This window comes from Eleutherodactylus coqui, chromosome 1 (genome assembly GCF_035609145.1).
Source record: "Eleutherodactylus coqui strain aEleCoq1 chromosome 1, aEleCoq1.hap1, whole genome shotgun sequence".
Classification (NCBI taxonomy): Eukaryota; Metazoa; Chordata; class Amphibia; order Anura; family Eleutherodactylidae; genus Eleutherodactylus; species Eleutherodactylus coqui.
This window is the reverse complement of record NC_089837.1, coordinates 87,067,231-87,088,319: the sequence shown is the minus strand read 5'-3', so window position 1 is coordinate 87,088,319 and position 21,089 is coordinate 87,067,231. Positions and strand designations below refer to the sequence as shown.

General features: G+C 41.7%; 1 protein-coding gene across 1 annotated transcript; it reads right to left on the bottom strand.

Annotated features, from left to right (window-relative positions):
• Positions 1-7,170: 7,170 nt before the first annotated feature.
• On the bottom strand, positions 7,171-12,397 carry LOC136609994 (C-C motif chemokine 21b-like). The gene is made up of 4 exons (XM_066589271.1): positions 12,148-12,397; positions 10,647-10,764; positions 9,620-9,697; positions 7,171-7,920 (listed from the first exon to the last, which is right to left on the bottom strand). Exons 1-4 carry the CDS (start codon positions 12,206-12,208, stop codon positions 7,887-7,889), a joined length of 291 nt encoding a protein of 96 aa, XP_066445368.1. The 5' UTR covers positions 12,209-12,397; the 3' UTR covers positions 7,171-7,886.
• Between the last annotated feature and the right edge of the window lie 8,692 nt (positions 12,398-21,089).

Here is a 21,089-nt window from a genome sequence, read left to right as displayed (position 1 = left end):
CACGTGTGCCGATTCCAGCCAATCTGGAGGCTGGAATCGGCAATGGACCGCACAGAAGACCTGCGGTCCACCGAGGGTGAAGATCCCGGCGGCCATCTTCACAAGGTAAGTAAGAAGTCACCGGAGCGCGGGGATTCGGGTAAGTACTACCCGGTTTGTTTTTTTTATCCCTGCATCGGGTTTGTCTCGCGCCGAACGGGGGGGCTATTGAAAAAAAAAAAAACCCCGTTTCGGCGCGGGATAACCCCTTTAATAGCAGTGTAAAATACAATTAGTAGAGGAAGCGATAATAAATATAGAATGATATTTCCAAAAGTTACATTCTATCTAATATTAGTCATGGACTATTAATATAGGAAGCTGTTTGTAGGCTAGAATTCTATAAAAATGTCTACATGACGCCTCTTCGCACCTCATGTCATACATTATGGAGAACTTTAGTAAACAGTTGTTTCCATAACCTCAAAGCAAGTGACCAGCGCCCAGGCTGTAATGACATGTGACCACAGAGCAGGATATCCTGCAATGACTAGATAAGGTCTTCACACTTCCACAGGACTTGACTATTTCTTCACACTTTACGTGGTTATAGTTGCAATTTCCTTGTATGGTATTTTTTTACCATTTTAATTACCATTGTCTTTGAAAAGCATTACACTATTATATTAGTCAGATATTAAAAAAAGCACCTAAATGTACATATTATTACTGTCCATCATAAGTGAACTTTCAAAGAGGGGCTTATATCATAGGAAGTGTTGGCGTATTGATAGAATATTCCATCAGTTCTTGATGTATAGAGGCTTGAGCACTGAGACCCCTGCCAGTCACCTGTTTAAAGGTACAAGAGCTCCAATGTTTTTTCTCTTGCGCGGTTATGTTACCCAACCATCATGTGAATAGGGTGTGTTGCAGTCTCCTGAGCAATGATTGGAAGGGAGTCCTGCTGTATAAGGAAAACCATGAATGAGAGAATGGTCCTTCATTCAGAGTACCAGTCGAGCAGTTAGAGCTCCACTGATTAGGCAGTAATGGGGTATCCTATGCTATCACTTCTAATGATGGTACAAACCCATTTAAAGGGCCACTCCGGTTAAATTTTTAAAATTCATTCATTATTTAGCTATCCCCCCAGTATATATAGATGAGCTAGTGTTACCTTAATTAGTTATTCTTTCTGTCTGAAGCTCCTGGTCATTTTTATTTTTTTTCCCCTCAGATGGTCATGTGATCTCAGTTCTGACCAGCTCAGATCTCCTTGGGGTTATGTATTCATTTTCTAGTCTGATTCTCTATCTGTGTGATGCTTTTAAATTGATCTACCATAGAAACTGCTTAAAGAGGAATACAGACGCTCCTGCACAGTTACTGATGATGATCACACAGCTCCTGCCACACCGTTATAATAGAGGAGATCACAGCTCATCCTCCTGACTTTATATTTATTGGCTGTAGCTCATGTATGTGAACATAGAAGGTAATGATAATTAAAATGTCCCCCCAACAGACGAAAATGGAGTAACGTCAGCTAATGTCATGCTCATGCATCATGGGATAGATGTGAAACTGAAAGCAACAAAATCTCAGCATCAAAGATGGTGCCTGATAAGGATCAGACAGGGTAATTCAGTGCAAGGAAGTGACTAGAACACACAGAGGAGACTTCCAGAGTGTGACAGGCAATCATGTGAAGGGGGCATGGATGGAAAAATGTGTTATTGCCGAAGTGACCCTTTAACCTTTTTTTCTTGCATCCCTGATGTAGACTGTTTTTCAAGAGTAGTCACAGAGAGGTGGGCAGGTACCAGATACTCTGGCAATACCTCCATGTACTACATTAGTTTTGTATAACCTTCAGAAAAAAAACGCTACAGGAAGCCATGACAAAGAAACCTATGTGACTGAACAAGCAGACAGGGGGAGAGGATTCTAGAAAAAGCGAGAAATTAATACATAATCATTTGGGCCCAGAAGGAAACCAATTTGTTTACCACCAGACCTAATGCACAAAATAACTAGTTCACTTTTTGACATTTGAAACAATTATCAGATGAAAGGGTCTAAAATAGAAATAAGTCCTGCTGGGGTACAGAAAATCCTACATAGGAATTCTTGTTGAATAAGGCTTTTCCTGACACTTACTAATAGAAAGTAAGGAGTTGGCTTCCACTTCCCAGCCATCATTCCACAATATTCCGCTTTACAGAAGAGCATATAATGTTGTGAGTCCCTTTTATACTGGTGACTTGTAGGGGTCAAAGAGTTTAGACCTCTACCCATTATGAAGTCGTAACATAGTCTCCCAATATGCTATCACTTATTATGATGAAAGTATCTCTTTTAGAGTTCACTTATGGAAAACTATACTAAAATCTGCATTTATTTGACATTTTTGATAGCGGACTAATATACACTAACAGCACACAAAAGATTCAAGTGTTTTTGAAAGACAATTTTCTGTCTCAGTGACATATTTGTCAAACTTGGGGAAAAAAAGAGTTTGGAATACTGTGTGGGTCCTGATTTAGATATAGCTTGGGTGAATCTTTTATTTCCCATATGGTGGTTGATACCGACCTTTGTTTTTTGAGAGCTCTGCATTTTTTCATCAGTGTGAAACATAGATTAATGAATCATTTACATATCGTGTCATAGAATCATAGAATGGTAGAGTTGGAAGGGACCTCCAGGGTCATCGGGTCCAACCCCCTGCTCAGTGCAGGATCACTAAATCATTCCAGACAGATATTTGTCCAGCCTTTGTTTGAACACTTCCATTGAAGGAGAACTCACCACCTCCTGTGGTAACCTGTTCCACTCATTGATCCCCCCTCACTGTCAGAAAGTATTTTCTAATATCTAATTTGTGTCTGCTCCCTTTCAGTTTCATCCCATTGCCTCTAGTCTTTCCTTGTACAAATGAAAATAGGACTGATCCCTCTGCACTGTGACAGCCCTTCAGATATTTGTAGACCGCTATTAAGTCTCCTCTGTGTCTTTTTGCAAGCTAAAAATTCCAAGATCCTTTAATTGTTGCTCATAGGACATGATTTGCAGACCGCTCACCATCTTGGTAACTTTTCTCTGAACTTGCTCCAGTTTGTCTCTCATAATCACTATGTCATGCTTCTTTGAGAGCTTGGCCATCTGATGTAGATAGAGTTCATTAATATCTTCTGCTTGTCCAGGTGGCGTATAGTAAATGCCTACAATGGTGTCCTTTCTGTTGTTCTCTCCTTGTATTCTTACCCAAACAGTTTCTGCAGAACTACCATGCTCTGAAGCTTTAATAATGGTGGAGATTAATGTTTTCCTAACATACAATACAACACCTCCTTCCCTTTTTTAGGTCTGTTTTTTTATAAATAAGTTGTATCCTCCAAGCCTTGTATTCCAATCCTGTGTATCATTCCACCAAGGTTCTGTGATGCCTATGACATCATATTTCTCTTCCTGTGTTAGGAGCTCCAATTCTCCTTGTTTGTTTCCCCTGCTCTGGGCATTTGTACAAAAACCTTTTAGTTTGTGATTGGTGTCTCTTGCTCCTCTACTTGCCTTCAGAATTTTTTGTCCTTGTTCTTTCCACTTCTAATAACAAGGTTCTCAAATATATTAATTAGCTGTATATTTTTACCTGGCCTTTCACTTCCCTTCCTATATTGTTCTAGTTTAAAGCTCTCCTAGTGTGCCGTATCCATGGCTTGTTAATGGCATGTATTATTCATGTAAAGATTAACTGCATTTTCTATAAACATTTGACATGTCATAGGGATATGTCAAAAGTTTTGATTGCTGAGGATTCAGCTGTTGAGACCTTCACTAGTCGCCTGAAGGAGCCAGTTGAAGCACTAGACCAAGACTTTCTATTGAGTCCTTCTTCAGCCAGTGAGCAGTGAGAGCACTCAGACGAGTGTTTCAGCTACTTCTCTCTAGGGATCAGTGGGGATTCTCAACAGCCGGACTTCCAGCAAGCAAACCTTTTGACACAGTGGGAGTCTGACCCCGGACCACCGTTTATCATCAGAACAAATGGGACTGTGGTTCAGTTCTTGGCACAGCTTTATGTATAAAGCAGTACCTGTGAGTATTGTATTCCTTCTCTTATGATAATCAGTACCAGTCCTAAGGGTCAAACCCCTACGAGGGTCAAACATAGATGGCTTATTGTACAGACAGACCCTCAATGTTTTACTTGCTGAAAACTTTTATAAACTAACACTAATGTATAACATATAGCTCCAGGGAATAGTCATCCTTATGAGCAACCTTGTATAAAATAATATTCTCCCCCTTGAATGATGGTAATATAAAACTTGTAGGCAGTCAGAGAAGCTGCACCATCTAATGAGACAGGAATCATTAAGAAGTTCATGTATCTGAAGAATATTGCGCTGCTAAATTCAAGCAGGAACTTCATTCTAACTTATCTCATTGACCACAAAGCCACTTCCGGAACATGATTTTCTCTCCCCTACCATTACTCATACAATTTCTGAAAAAAAAATGTAGAAAGTAACTTTCTTCATAAGTGTTTCGTAGAGAAAATGTTAGTGGACATTACCCCTCACAATCTAATAACTACTGTATATCCTTGTGCAAAAGCTAACAATAGTTTTTATATCACACTTAAATGACCAGCTATTTTTAAAAATTTCCATTTTATTTCATTTTTTTGTGCTTATATTTTGTGGGTAGAGTTGTATTTATTAATAGCATTATTTAATGCACCATATAATGTATTGAAAACTTCAAATAATTTTTAAGCCGGGTGAAAAGAAAAAATAAAATACAATCGCCCAATTTTTTTTTTTTTGGTATTGTTTTTATGGCATTTATGGAGCGCCAAAAATGCTATCTTAGGCCTCAGTCAGACAGGCGTTTTTATGTGCGTATGTTACCTGCATTTGCGATCCGCATGTATTAAGAACCAATGCTTTTCAATGGCAGCGGTCAGATGCCCGATATTTACCTGTGTACAAAAATGTGCAGCTGTAAATATAGGGCAGTGGATTTTACATGTACCGGATGTATACATTCTCTTGTAGATTTACGTTTTTTGTCATATATATTTTATCACTATTCATATCTATGCTCTTATTATATATTTATTGATATAGTTGTAAGATTCCATTACACATATGAATTTTGTTAGTTTTTTTCCCCTCCCCTCTCCCCCCCTTTTTTTTCTTATTGCCTTTTTTGTTAATTACTCCTCCACTATTTATTTGTGCATATGTCTCAGTGTTTAATCCAGCTGAACTGACGAAGGGGCTCGTCCTCGAAACGCGTTTTCACTTGCTGGATTTTTATTTGGTTAAATAATAAAAAAGAAGTGCTTTCACTATGGCATATTGGACCTTAATTTTCTACTAGCTTAGAGTGTTGCGCCTTCACACCAGTATTTTTCCACACTCTCTTTTCGCTATACTCTATATATATCTATAGCTATACGCTATATATGTAGTTGGCAGCACCTCCATCATTTGAAACACTTTTTACTCCAGAACTATTTCACCACTCTCACTGGGTCTTGCTTCACCCTCCTTTTTCATCTTTGTTACTCACATAGACAAAATGGACAGGAGCTGACAAAGTAACTGTTACGATCGCGTGGGAAAATTAAGCACAGGGCCCACATGATCGTTACCAAAGGATGCACGCACATGGGTGCACATGGGTTTCAGAACGACTGGCCCTGTGCTACCGGGAGGATGACATGGTCTTACCTAAGCGGGGACATCGCCCCAATAAAGGACGGCCCAGCGGTCTTCGGAACTGGGCCCTAGCTGATCCTAGGAACCACGCCACAGAACAAGAGACATACACATGACACATAACAGGGACAGAACAACAGGACACACAGAGCAAAGAACACAGCATACAGCAGCCAGAATGCAAACACTAATAGCAGATAATAAGCTATATATAAATACCAGGTATTAGTTGAAATTTTGTACAAAACATGGAAGCTAGCGGGTCACTTCATGGCTCCTGGCTATACTGCTAGTCCCTACACTAACCAGGAGTCCAGCAGCACCAACACAGTTCACACAGCAAGCTGAACAGGACAGGACACATATCACAGGTCACCCAGCAAGCTGACACAAAACTGTCAGAAAATAAATGTACAAACGGACATGAACCAGCAAGACACAGATCACACAGCAAGCTGCAACTGGACAGAACAGAGCACAGGTCACAGATCACACAGCAAGCTGCAACAGGACAGACCAGAGCACAGGTCAGAGATCACACAGCAAGCTGCAACAGGACAGACAACCAGGGCACGGATTCTACCGGCACAGACTCTACCATATAGTGCCAACCACACAGCCTCCACCCAGAGCTCACATGAACACAGATGAAACTCACAGCAAGTCTATGTGTCCTCATACAGGGGGGATAGACAGTCAGTCACAGAGCTCACATAGGGAGCTGTGTCAGGGATCCACCAACTGACACACAGAGCAAGACATAAGACGTTTGGAGGTCGAACCTGTACAAGGGAAGGGAAAAGGGTGCTGCATGCGCTGCAGACTAGGACTACAGGTCTTTAGGGAAGCAGAGAGGTACAACAGACCTACTTGGAAACACAGATCTGAGTGGGAACATAACAGATACATTCAAACAGTCCAAGACCAGATTCAGGCTGACAGGTGCTGGTTTTATAGGTGCTTAAGGCTAAAGGGGCTTGGCTGCTGGAGAATACCACACCCAGCAGCTCAATTAACCCTCAACCGCCTGTGGAGCTGTGCTGCTAGGAACCTTAGCACTACAGATTCCAGCAGCACACGTAACATTAACTACTATTGGAGATTGTTATGAGTATGCTCTGTGACCTGTGCAGGTGTCATGATGCAGGGATGGGGAGGAGGTGAGCTGTGAAAATCCCTGATTGTGAATGATAGATCCTATGTCATCTGTATATTAGTGTTGCCTTTCACTGTATTTTTGCCTGTGAGACAACTGCTGAAAAGTATTCTACAGTGTGAAAACTGCAGGATTTTAATTGTTCTTTCAAAATATAGATCGTAATATCAAAAATAAAAAAGCACCAAAAATGTGTTTGACATTTACTTATGCAATTGGTTATTTTCTGATGGCACATTCTCTTTAATACAGAACAGAAAGAGACTGCTACATTGGGTGGAAAATATTTTATTTAGCACTTCTTGTTCAGACATGTAATATATATATATATATATATATCACTTTGTATAATGCAATAAATAGTTAATAAATATTTTTGAGATCTTTGTATTTCATAAATATGCGTCAAAGTAGAAATTAATTGTCCAAATAACAGTTTTACATTATAACTTAAAGGGGTGTTCTTGGACTATAACATAGATGGCGGATCTTCAGGATAGGCTATCAATCTTTGATACTTCAGGGCCAACCTCCAGGACCTCTGCTATTCTATACAATGAAGAACTCTTGCACTACTGTGAGGTTAGGATATCAGTGTTAACCCTTTCCAATCCACTGTCTGACGTCTGAAGACATTCAGATTGAAGGCTGTACAGCTCCGATGTCGGAAGACGTCCAGCAGGGTATTCTTACTGGCCGTTCTGTTGTCAGAGTTTTAAAAATCATAATAATATACATTACAAAGCTTTAATTAGGCCATACACATCTGAAAGAAAGGTACCAGATCAGAAACTTCTATAAATCAGACTCAAGAATCTTGTCCAGCATAACTCTCAGCCCGGTAGGAAATGTTCGGAAATACGTTAATCAATTATTATATAATACCCATATGTTAAATATTAAGAAAGGACATCATTGTTATTTCTCTACATGAGAGGTATGAGGTAAGGAGGTTATCCGATGAGTATGATAAATCCAGTTTCCATTATTAGTGTTTTTTAGTGTTTCATCCCATTTTACTCGGTCTTCTTGTTTTCTGCTTCCTTTTTCCTAAAATGAAAACAAAAGTATATTGAATAATAAAATAACATAAAGACCAATTTTATAATCCAACACACTTATATAGCGTGAAGAAGAAGTACACATTTAGTCATAATGCTGTTGTAGATGCTCCATTAGACTGGAATGAAGCAGTTACTCCCATTGTATACTGTCTATTCTGGAGAAATTTGCAAGGGAAAGAAAATCTCTAATAAGGCCGTGTGCAGCATTTGGATGGCCCCATAAGAAAGCTAAAAATGATTCTGGCACATTTTCCATTTCTCTATTTCCTAATATTGCAGCAGCTGTGGACATCAGCGTCCCTTATAGGCTCTCACTGACCATTAAAATGGAGATGAGACAAACTGAAATGAGACCCTTATCCCCAGGGGTCCCATGACAGATGCATGGTCCGCCTCTATGGTAGGTATAATTGTTAGAAAAGGAATATATATATATATATATATATATATATATATATAATTACCTTTTCTATATTCACACTGTTTCACATGATGAGTGCTATTAGCTGCTGTCAGGCTCTTTATGTTTTATGTTTTGGGACCTTTGATGACATGTGATCAGAGGCGGAGCATGTAATGCACTCACACACAGACTTACAGATAAGTGTTCCTTAGTACTTTGATTAGTATAGAACTCTTTTTATATGAAGGTTCAAATGTTGGAATGCAATATTTCTAGGGAGCAACTGAAGACACTAAGACAATTCAAAATTGATCATCCCGGTGGGGGAAACCCTGCCTCTCCTTGCATTACATGGACAGCCTAGTAATGTCAGTGGGCAGCATTATCTGAACTTGCATATTATAACACAATATGGATAATCTTTTATGATGTCTTGAATGCAGTAAGGTAAAGGCACTGTATGCTAACACTCTATGGCTGCAGAGAAGCTGTCATTGAGAAGGAAGAAAGCTGGCTTTCAAGTGCCACTTACTGTAAAGCAACCCAATAAGTAAATGCCTGACTCTTTAACAAGCATTGAACATTAACTTATAGGGTTGTAATCCAATAGTGACATAGTAGCATAGTGTGTAAAATTGAAAAAAAGACTCATGTATATCCAGTTCCGCCTATTCTCCTGCAATGTTGTTCCAGAGGAAGGCAACTCCCTCCCCCCACCCCTGCTGAGGTAGAAGTCAATTTTCTTCATTTTAGGGAAAAATTCCTTCCCAACTCATAATATAGCAATCAGAATAACTCCCTGGATCAGTAACCCTTAGTTAGTGAATGTATTATAATTACACTCAAGAAAGGTGTCCAGGCCACACCTCTTGAGTTCTTAAATTGAATTAGCCATCACCACATCTTCAGGCAGAGAGCTACATAGTCTCACTGCTCTTACAGTAAAGAACCCCCTTCTACATTAGTGTTGAAACCTTATTTCCTCTAGACAGTCATAGTCTTGGGTATAACTAGATTTCTGTATTCTCCCCTTATATAGTTGGTACTAGACTGTCAGCTTTCTACCTTCTGGGTAAGAGCTTCTTTGCATATCCTTTTTCCAAGAGAGCATTGCCTGCTCTGTAATATTCTATGCCAACTTGGTGGTCTCCATGAGGGAAACATTATCGCCTACAAGCTCTCTATGAACTAACATCATATTCCTCGCATTATAAAGTGATGCACCAGATTGCGAAACCATCTTGAGTAGACAAGTCCTGCTTTACAATGTAGTTCATCTTACCTGAGCTCCTCTACCTTCTTCTTGACCCAAGGTGTTTTAGGATTGGCACAAATAATTATCTTTGTATTGGTCACAAACCTGAGGAGTGGAGGAGATATTATTAGAAAACACTGACCAATTCTGGTTAACTACAGTAACTAATTAAATGACAAATGTTTTTTAACATGTTTATCACAAAAGCATACACCCAAGAAGAATAACATTTTACCTATAACGTATTAAACTACACCCTAGCCACCCTCTCACACTTGATAAATATGCTACACATATGGTAGACAGTGGTCAACCCCACACCATTTACACTTTTGGTCTCATGTACGGCCCTTTCCCCATTGCAATCCATAAGGATCCTTGGTTGTGCTGGTTTCTCAAATGATAGACATGCTAGGCAATATACAGTACTAACTGATAAAATTGGGGCCTCTGACACACAATCAAAAACATAATAGCACCTCTCTAGATGTTACCTTCCATTCTCACCACAGTTTTAGTCAAGCTTTCCTTCAACAGGGCAAAGATTCATTTCACTGCTCTAGCCCTGCCAAGGCAAAATAGCTTGGTGGACTCCCTCCCTGGCATCAACACGCGGGTATTTTTTTTCTAGAGCCTTACCCTAGCTATGTTTCTGCCATCACCCTATGCGCCAGACCACAGAGACAACTGTGAGCAATACAGCTCTTATCTATCCAAAAAACGCATCCTCAGGATGGTCACCCCCAAATATTCCATTTTAGAACTTGTCCCTCTAATTCTAATTCCAGCTATTTTCTGCTTTTTACAATTGTGTGCCCATCATTCATCTGTCTTTCTGGTTGTTGTCAGTTACTCATTGAAAATATAGAAACAATAAATGTAGTCAATCAAGATTCTAAGCACTCATCATTTTTGAATATGTTAGGTCAAAGGGATATTAATGGGGTATGGCCAGTCTGGCCACTAGCAGTCGTTGGTTCCACCATGAATTACATTTCTACATTACTTGAAACAGTTCTATAATTACGCTCAGTTTATTTCCAACCATACTCACAGGACTGCATCAACACATGGAAGACTTGCGTTTTGGATGTGGAAACCTTTAATCTCAAATGCAGGATTGGGTTTTCTACTGGAGACCTTGGTACAGCAGTTGTTACCTCCGCCCATATCTGGAGATATGACAGGTAAAAAAAATATGTAATTATTTTGGAGACATTTTTCTCATGTTACACGATAGTTGTTTTATGCTACTTATCCATACAGTAAGTTGGCAACCACTAATTACCGCCATTGCAATGCTCAGCTTTTCAGAGACACTGAATGGCATATAAATCAGTTCAGCCTTCTCCTCCTATCTGCTCCATCTCTGCCTGTGTAGGTGTCATTCTTCTCTACAGTTCTGATACTACAGTGTATTCAGTACATACATTTAACGGAGTGTTATGAAAAGTTAGAACATTTTCCAATATACTTTATCAATGCCCTCATGTTTTTTTAGTTGATGATTTCATTAGTGCTCATCTTGTTACAGTTATCAGAGCTATGCGGGGAATTTTTTCCAGAGCTTTGCACCAGTTTTCAGCCAAAATGAAGTTGCAAATTTGAAGTGCACTCTTTTTGTACGAAGATATGGGACTTTTTTTTTCTGATTTTAATGCTGTTCTTGCCACTTTTCAAAAAGGTGGGTAGAGGTTCGCGAAGGGTTGGGGGCTCTGCACTCGACAAATTTACCAGGAATTTACCTAAATTATTTATACATGTGTGTGTGTATATATATATATATATATATATATATATATATAAAATAAGTTTTTTTTCCTGATATATAGACAGCGGAAGATATGCTGAATTTATTTAGAGACTTGCACATCCTAGTAAATTTGGTGCATCTTACTCCAGCACACTTTAGTTTAGGACTGGTGTGTCATATGCCAATCTTAATAAATTACCCCCTATGTCTTGTAAAGAGTCCTTCACTTGTGTGTTAAGAGCAGGACTTGAAGCGATCAGCTGATCGCCCTGAGCCTCGCACGCTCAAAGAGGTTGTGCGTGTTGGCCTTGCTATTAATATCTGATTGTGGGAGTCCACTGCTTGGGATCTCGGCTGATTTAAGGGGCTGCAGTGCTTACGTCGGACCACGACTGTTTTTGCATTCAGAATGCCGCATTATTTACAGCCGCCGTTCTTGGTACTACAGGTTTGTCTCATTAAAGTAAATGTCGCAAGCCTTTAAAACTCTGAATGGCTTCTAGAAATAATACGGCATTTTGAGTGCAGATAGGATTGTGCTCAGATATAAACATTGACGAAGCTGTGGCTATGGCCCCTTAAGTCAACTGATCGATGGAGATCCCAATTAGTAACCCCCCCCCTCCCCACACTAATTAGCTATTAAGTTGTATCCTTAGGATAGGCCATCAGTTTTTTAAAGGATGGATTATTGTTTTAAGCAAGTTTTAGCGCTTTCCCTTAAGTACCACAGAAAGATTGTATACTTCTCATTACAAGCCATATATAATACTGTAACATTAACCATCAAAACTCTACTTACCGGCAGAGATGATGAAGATTGCAGATGCAACCAGCAGAGCTAAACTCAGCATTACTTTCATGGTGCTTATATTCCTTTGTTCTCTCTCTTCATATAGGACTGTGTCCTTCTTTCAGATGAAACAACTTTTTGTAGACTTCAGAGGGAGGAACCAAAGAAAAGGGGAATTTTGTTAAACAGAGGAAATGATGAAGATGTTGCTACATGGAGAATATCATCATCACTGGCACATGGAAATGAATCTGTCGCTGCCTAATGACAAAGCATTTTTCTGAGAATATCTAAATAAATAACTGTATAATAATGAAAGATGAATATAGGGGAGGCATTGAAGGTACAGTATGACTTAAGTTTGTGCAATGCTTACTACATTTGGGGAGGCAGCTGGAAGTTGGAAGATCTATATGAAAGCAGCTGTGTCACATTTCCTATCTGAGGTCAGCACATGAAGCGGAATCTGTGGATATATCATTTTCTGTGATCTTATGCAATATTCTCATGTTAAAAACTGTGTAATTGGTGCCGGGAGAAAGCTAGAAAGTCAAACCGGGCAACAATCCAAAAACACAGTGGGTGCAGCTGAAGACCAAACATACACTGGCAATCACAGGGAAAAACTGAGCAGTTTAAATGCTGTCAGAACTCCCGCCCCAGCAGCTAATTGGGGCAGAGAGCCTGATAGCAGCAGGACCGTATCAAAGACGCTGAAAGGAACAGCCCCCAGCGCCTGCAGAGGCAGAGCACGCTAGTCAGGGTGTCATGGTAATGGGGATACAGCACGGGACGGCACCCGCCACGTCCCTAGCAACCCGGTCACCCAGGCGCCACCCCCTGTGCACGAGAACGTGTGCCCGGAGCCGGCGTCAGGGACCCCGGTTGCCAGGGGAGGTCACAAGGACCAGAACTCCCCTGCGCCACACCCAAACAGCCCGGGTGACAGGGCCAGCAGTGCAGGCATGGAGCCACAGAGAGCCGCCGGTCCTGACAGTACCCCCCCTTCTACAGGGAGACACCGGACCCCCACGCCCAGGAGTGGGCTTGATAGGGAAGGCGCTCTGGAATAGTCGGACCAGAGGTGGCACGTGAATGTCCCTGGCAGGGAACCACATCCTGTCCTCAGGGCCAAACCCTCTCCAATGGACCAGGTATTGCACCGAGCCCCGAACCTGCCTGGCCTCTACAATCTTCTCCACCTTGTATTCTAGTTCGCCTTGTACCAGAGTAGGAGAGGGCAATTCACAAGTGGGCAATACAGGAGTAAAAAGTTTCTTTAGCAGACTCTTGTGGAGCATGTAATGCACCTTCCAAGTACCAGGAAGGGAAAGTTTATATGCCACCAGGTTAATAACCCGTGCAATAGTAAACGGGCAAATAAAATAGGGAGCAAGTTTTAAGGATGGAACCTTAAGTCTCAGATTACTAAAGGACTATAAAACCTACTCCCCAACCACAAACGGAGCAGAGATAGTGCGTCTATTATTTGCCTGCCTAAGCAGTTTTGCTTGGGAAACCTGAAGGTTCTTATAAACCTGGGCCCAAACTGTGCACAGTTCATGAGTAGAAGTGTCAGCATACGGTGTGTCAGAAACAAAAGGAGCAGAGAATGTAAACCGGGGATGGAAACCATAATTACAGAAAAAAGGTGACTCCGTGCAGTGTTGTCTGAACTGGGAGCAATAGTCCTCCGCCAACATCCGGCACTGGCGCAAAGATAACAGTCTAGAGACAGCATAAGCCGCACAATCGGGTTCGTCATAGATTTGACCAAGAGCAGAGAAAAAGCGTCTAAAAACTGTCGAGTGGGGGAGTCAGAGGGTAGCGAAAAAGCCCAATTTTGAGGGTCTCCTCTTAGGCGTAAAATCACGATTCCCACTCTCTGGTACTCAGTGCTAGAAGAGTGGGGTCGCAGGTCGAAGTACAACTTGAAACCTTCTAAAAAAGCAAGAACTGTCTCCTCTCACCAGAAAAGAAATCCAACAGAGTAGCCCGGGGCTCGGAAACTGTCACCGGAACAGCGGGATGCTGGACCCTGGTTTGTAGACAACGCCTGTTCCTGATACTGCAGACAGGTGGTCAGGTCCTGCACCAGGCTCATCAGGGCCTGGACCTGGTTTGCCAAGGCTGACAGGCCTCCATAGAAGGGGTAAATGTGGCAGGTTGGATATCAAATTCTGACCTTATTTGGGCCAGTGTATCTGTCAGGGAACTGGGGTCCAGGTGACTGGAGGTCCCTGAAACTACCCGCAACCCCTGTCCCTACCTACTTGCCCCCCTAGGCTAAGCCTTGGGCGAGAACTGGGCAACAGTCCCTAGACTCACTAGGGATGCGGGGCAGGAATCAGACTTATAAACAAATACCAAGGGACAAATAAACACAAAAGGCAGGTCAGGCAATCCGGGTCGGCAACAGGAGGGAACACAGTATCAGGGGGTCAGGCAAAGTCGAGGTCAAAGTCCAAGGCAGAAAGTCAAACCGGGCAATAATCCAAAAACAATGTAGGTGCAGCTGGAGACCAAACATACACTGGCAAGCACAGGGAAAAACTGAGCAGTTTAAATGCTGTCAGAACTCCCTCCCCAGGAGCTGATTGGACCCAATCAAGGACGCTGGAAAGAACAGGCCCCAGCGTCTGGAGAGGCAGAGCATGCTACTCATGGTGTCATGGCAATGGGAAGACGGCACGGGATGGCAACCACCGTGTTCCAGCAACCTGGGTCACCCAGGCGCCGCCCCCTGCGCACGGGAACACGTGGGCCTGACGGCCAGGAAAAGACTAGAACTACCCTGCGCTGCACCCCAGCAGCCCCAATGACAGGGCCAGCGGTGCGGGCATAGAACCACAGAGAGCCGCCGGTGCTGACAGTCCCTGCTTATACTCACTCTCATGCTGGCTCTCTGCATAAAAAATGAATGATGAGCTGAACGATTAGCGTTCAATGTAAACAGCAGCCGTTCGGTACTGAACAGTCGATATTTTAAGTCAATGGAGAGGGCGGGGGAGAGTGAGGAGAGAAATCTCCTCCAGCCGCGATGCTGTGAGCCATTGATACTAGGTCCTGTGCAGCAGCACAAGAGCGAGTATGTGCGGGGACGAGTTTTGGGCATCGTTTGCCCGAAATTGCTCCCGTGTAAATGGGGCTTGAGATAGGAATATCCCTTTAAATACATTGACTGAATTAAATAATGAAAAACTGTATATGTTCAAATCAGTTTTGCCTAATTCTCCCCTTTAGCCCTTTTAGCACAAAAAATTGCTTTTTAACCTTTTTAAGTTAATTTTTTTCAAGCAGAGAACAGTTAAGAACCGATGACTGTCTGGATGAGAATAGTTTGGGGAAGTATTTTCACAAGTGAATTATAAAATAGTTTGGTGAATGACTTCTCTTTTCGCTGTGCACCTTGTAGTTGAGCATGGCAATAGCTGATGCAGGAATAAGATGTAATAGATAGTAGTTTGCATATATTCTGTTTTAAGCGACATGACTTCCACTCAACAGAAAAAGAACATGTCCAAACCGGATTCCATTTATAATGACTGTATTTAAAGGACTCAAATTCTGAGTTGCATGAAGCCATAATAAGGCACACACTTACTTCGTGGGGCCCTATGGTAGCTCCGTATATCTCCAATTTTTATACTGAGGCTTATGAAAGTTTGCTTGTGGTATGTTCCATCACAGGCCATAAAGCAGAGTTATTCTTCATAGATGGAATGAGAATTTCCTCTTAAAGGGGTTGTATCAAGGATAGGGGATAACTCGCTGATGATGGGGGTCTCGCTGCAAATTCGTAGTAGCTGAATTGGTGTCTGGGCAATGTATGAGGCGCTGACATGCACTGTGTGTATTTTCTGTTTATCTGTTTGCATTTCATTTTGTTTAAGGTTAAGAAAGAAACGCTGCCAACTAAATAAGCCACAATCCCTGAGCAGCATGATATGTGAGAACAGAAGACCACAAAGCATAGCTTGTATATTTGTTAACTGTCCCTATGTGGCGCAGTGTAAATAAATTACCCTTACCCTACTGCTAGCTGCATAAGGCCTGCAAATAACTTGTAGCTGGACTGACAACTTTGAGCAATGTCTGAGGGTGCTGACACGCACTATGTGTATTTGCTGTTTCCTTTTTTGTTTTATATTAACACAAAACACTACCTCCAAATAAATAAGCTGCAATACTTGGTTAACACGAAATGTGAAAACAGAAGGCCACACAGGTTTGAATATTTCTGCACTGTTTCTGTTTGGTGCAGCATAATTGAATTCACCAAACCCCCTGCTAGCTGCATAAGGGTGGATTCAGATGAGCGTGTGCTGGTGTGTACATAGGTGCGCAAAAAACTGGTGCACCCGCATACATGCACAAACACGCATGAATACAGGTCAATGTAGCATTGCTTCCAATGGGGCCACAGCTGCCGGAAACCCCTGCAGTGATTTTCAGGGAAGGGCTTTAAATGTAAGCCCTTCCCTAAAAAATCATTCCTATCTGGTGTAAAAAAACCCCAAAAACATACTTACCTCTCCACCGCTGCCGGGGCTCAGGTGCGTCTAGCCGCTTGGGTCCCGTCACTGTGATGAAGTTCTTTCAGCAGGCAGGGATTTTAAATTCCCACTGCTGAAAGGGCTACCTCTGATTGGCTGAGCAATGTATGAGGCGCTGACATGCACTGTGTGTATTTTCTGTTTATCTGTTTGCATTTCATTTTGTTTAAGGTTAAGAAAGAAACTCTGCCAACTAAATAAGCCACAATCCCTGAGCAGCATGATATGTGAGAACAGAAGACCACAAAGCATAGCTTGTATATTTGTTAACTGTCCCTATGTGGCGCAGTGTAAATAAATTACCCTTACCCTACTGCTAGCTGCATAAGGCCTGCAAATAACTTGTAGCTGGACTGACAACTTTGAGCAATGTCTGAGGGTGCTGACACGCACTATGTGTATTTGCTGTTTCCTTTTTTGTTTTATATTAACACAAAACACTACCTCCAAATAAATAAGCTGCAATACTTGGTTAACACGAAATGTGAAAACAGAAGGCCACACAGGTTTGAATATTTCTGCACTGTTTCTGTTTGGCGCAGCATAATTGAATTCACCAAACCCCCTGCTAGCTGCATAAGGGTGGATTCAGATGAGCGTGTGCTGGTGTGTACATAGGTGCGCAAAAAACTGGTGCACCCGCATACATGCACAAACACGCATGAATACAGGTCAATGTAGCATTGCTTCCAATGGGGCCGCAGCTGCCGGAAACCCCTGCAGTGATTTTCAGGGAAGGGCTTTAAATGTAAGCCCTTCCCTAAAAAATCATTCCTATCTGGTGTAAAAAAACCCCCAAAACATACTTACCTCTCCACCGCTGCCGGGGCTCAGGTGCGTCTAGCCGCTTGGGTCCCGTCACTGTGATGAAGTTCTTTCAGCAGGCAGGGATTTTAAATTCCCACTGCTGAAAGGGCTACCTCTGATTGGCTGAGCACACAGCCAATCACAGGCAGCGCTCAGCCATTCATTGAATGACAGCTGAGTGCTGCCTGTGATTGGTCACAGCGCTGAGCCAATCACAGGCAGCGCTTGGACATTCATTGAATTCAGTGGTGACTTTGAATGACATCTGAGGCCAGAAACAGAGGACTGCAATATTCCCCACATTAAAGCATAGTTTGCCTGTTTTACTGCTATAGACGTTGACAGCAGCAGAAATATGCCCTTTCCCAATGTACAGAGCACATTTCATATAGGCAAATAAATGTGATACAGCTTCTTTCTCTGCTCCCTCCAATAGAACCCTGTTTAAGTTCTTTGCTGGTATACAAGCGTTTACACCCAGCAGCAATATACCCAACAGCAGAATATCTGCCCCTAACAACAGATCACTTTTTACATAGGCATATAAACGTGATGCAGCTTCTTTCTCTGGTCCCTGCAATATGACCTCGATATAGAAATTCTCACACCAGCAGCAATATATCCTCTGTAGAATATTTGCCCCTGACAACAGGCCATGTTTTATATAGGAATATAAATGTAATGCAGCTTCTCTGTCCCGTGCTCAACTGTACAATGGCTACTGGTTACAATGTGCCTATGTTACATATGCCAAGATCATGTGATGCAAGTATCTAGTGTAACTGCTGCCCATATACTAGATGGAGGACACATTTGGTGAGATCATCAAGGTGCCATAGCTGCTGAGTGCTGACCTCTGTAGCAGACATTATGTAAAATTCGATTTTCTGTTCATTTTCACCAAAAATGAACGTACCCGATCTGATTTAGTAAAAATCAGGATGGTCTTTTTGCCTGGCCAATCTAGACGAACAACACTAGTAGAGAGTCCTTAACATTAACAAAAATAATAGTTTTGCAGTTATTGGCCCAAGTTCTATAAGAGCATAAGGATGCAAACCAATTAACATTTAATGTTTTCCAAATTTTTAAGGCCATTATTACATTCAGCCAGGAAGAATCATTAGTTATTATGACATTAATGCAAATCAACTTTGTGACTTGAAGCTCCATTCACACTACACTTCATTACTTAGTCCATGTCCATCCAGCATACCATACTTTACATTCACTTTTAGATCATTTGTTGTTGTTAGCAGTTCGGTCCTTCACAACCCTCGGCGACCCTAAAGGCGAGCTCCCTCCACGTTTTTCGGTTTTGCACTGCTTCTTTCAGTTGTGTGATATCTATGCCAGTATTAGCTCTGACAGTATCAGCCATCGTGTCCTTTGGCACCCGGGTCTTCTTTTTCCTCTGATCTGTCCGAGCATTATAGATTTTTCTAGTGACTTTGCCCGCATTACATGGCCAAAATCCGTGAGTCTCAGTCTGGCCATCTTGCCTTCTAGTCATATATTGGGTGTTATACAAGACAAGGACTGTTTGTTACTCTCGCCATCTATGGTATACGCAGCAGGTTTTGTCAGCACTACAGCTCTATACTACTGGTCAAATGTTTTAGAACACCTCAATTTTTCAGTTATTTTTTTAGGTTAGCACAGTTCAAGCCTAGCAAATAACATGAAATAGTGCAAAAGTAAGTAAAACACAGAAATATTATGAAGTTTTAACCCGAAATGCAACAATACTCTAAATGTATGATTTTAACCAAAAGGCCTTTTTCAGGGAACACATCACGGACAGCTGCTCAGCAGCACAGAAAGCAAATTATGGTTTGAAATTGTATGCAAACTATTCCTTCAGGTGTCTCAACTTCTGTAGATTACTTTCAAACCCTCTGATTCTATATAACCAGGGTTGGAACAGACTGCATTACAACACCCCCTAGGGCAGGATTTGGACATTTTTGCTTCTTAGGACATGAGTTTGCTCTCTTAATAGCAAGAAAAAGGCAATCAACCAAAGACAGACAGAGAATTATAACCCTTAGACATGTAGTTTTGTCCTACAGAGAAATTGCCAAGAAAGCCAGAGTGGGAGTCAGTACAGTTTCCTGTACCATCAAAACCCACTTGGAAACTGGAGAAAACTCAGGAAGAGATTTAGCAGACCACAGACCACAACAAAATCAGATAAGCTTCTGAGAGTCAACAGTGATCAGCGCCTCACAGCATAAAAGCTTCAAGCACAGCTTGAAGAGAAGCCTTCTAATTTCAGGTTTGGCACATAGGGTATCTGTAGGGGTTTTTTTTACATCTGTGCTGGCACCTAAGGTCAGTGGTTCTGTCAGTGATCCAGCATAAAATATTGAAAGAGAAAGTGCTGTGTGCAGCGCTTTTTCTTCTTGCAAGAAACCGGGCAGCTGAGTGGAAAGTGAACAGACCCCATTATAGTCAATGGGGTCTGTTCGGTGCGGTTTTGTTCCATCATAAGACAGAGCTGTTCAGCCAGGGTATTCCCCTTTTCTGCTCCCTGAACAAAGCAGAAAACCGCAACCCCCGAACACAGACGTGAAACCACCCTAAGAAAGCCACTGCTAAGATTGCAAAAAAAAAGATTTGCCAGGACCAAACATCACCTCCAGAAGACTACAGAAGAGGGAAGGAAAGTCTTATGGAATGATGAATTAAAATTTGGTATGTTTGTTACATCATGCAGAGTTTTTATACACTGTTGAGTAGGTGAAAAGATGATTCCTGAGAGTGTGACATGGAAGAGGAAGTGTGATGTTCTGGGGCTTTTTTGCTGGACCCAGAATTGGCAGCTTGCAAACTGGACAAAAAGGGCTACCACGCCTAGTTGGTCAGGGGTTCATGTTACAGCAAGACAATGATCTAAAACATACTTCTAGGCTATGTCACAATCATGTAAGAAAACTAGAAAAGGTTGGTAGGCTTCAAAGAATGGAATGGTATGTACAGTGTTGAGATTTAAATCCCATTGAGCTTGTTGGGGATGAACAGGACAGAAGGGTGAAAGCAAAACAACAAGTGCAGCAGATTTGTGGGAACTTCTGCCACAATGTTGGGAAGAAATGTAAAATAAATGCCTCGATTGTGTGAAGCTGTTATATCAGATACAGGTGGCTACTTTGCAAATTCAAAAATGAAGATTGGTGAAACAAAAGGAATCCATTATTATTATTCATCTTAACTTATTTATTTGCTCTATGTTTTCATTTCGAAGTACATTTGAGACATTAAACTGTAAATATCAAGAAAAACTGGAAAAAGTGAGGTGTTCTAAAACTTTGGACTAGTAGTGTACATATATGCACTAACACCTCTTTTATTTATCCTGTCTACATCTCTACTAAATAGGTTTCTCAGGATTTTAATAATGATGTGCAACTACCAATACCCTGGAGTGCCATAATACCCTGGAGTGCCACATTGCCTTCATTGTTTATGAGACACGGTGCCATACATTTAGCTATGGCTTTGCCTGGTAGTGCAGCTAGCAGCAGCTCAGTTCAATATAAGTGACCTGTAGTGCCAAGCATGGCCTCAGGCAAATGTATGGTGCTG

What these genes read in the sequence shown, in the direction of transcription:
- LOC136609994 (XM_066589271.1), bottom strand. Translation starts at nt 12,208, where the DNA reads ATGAAAGTAATGCTGAGTTTAGCTCTGCTGGTTGCATCTGCAATCTTC. An exon ending in AATCTTCATCATCTCTGCCG is followed by an intron (nt 10,765 to 12,147) that starts GTAAGTAGAGTT and finishes TCATATCTCCAG; the next exon opens with ATATGGGCGGAGGTAACAAC. An exon ending in AAGAAGGTAGAGGAGCTCAG is followed by an intron (nt 7,921 to 9,619) that starts GTAAGATGAACT and finishes TTTTCATTTTAG; the next exon opens with GAAAAAGGAAGCAGAAAACA.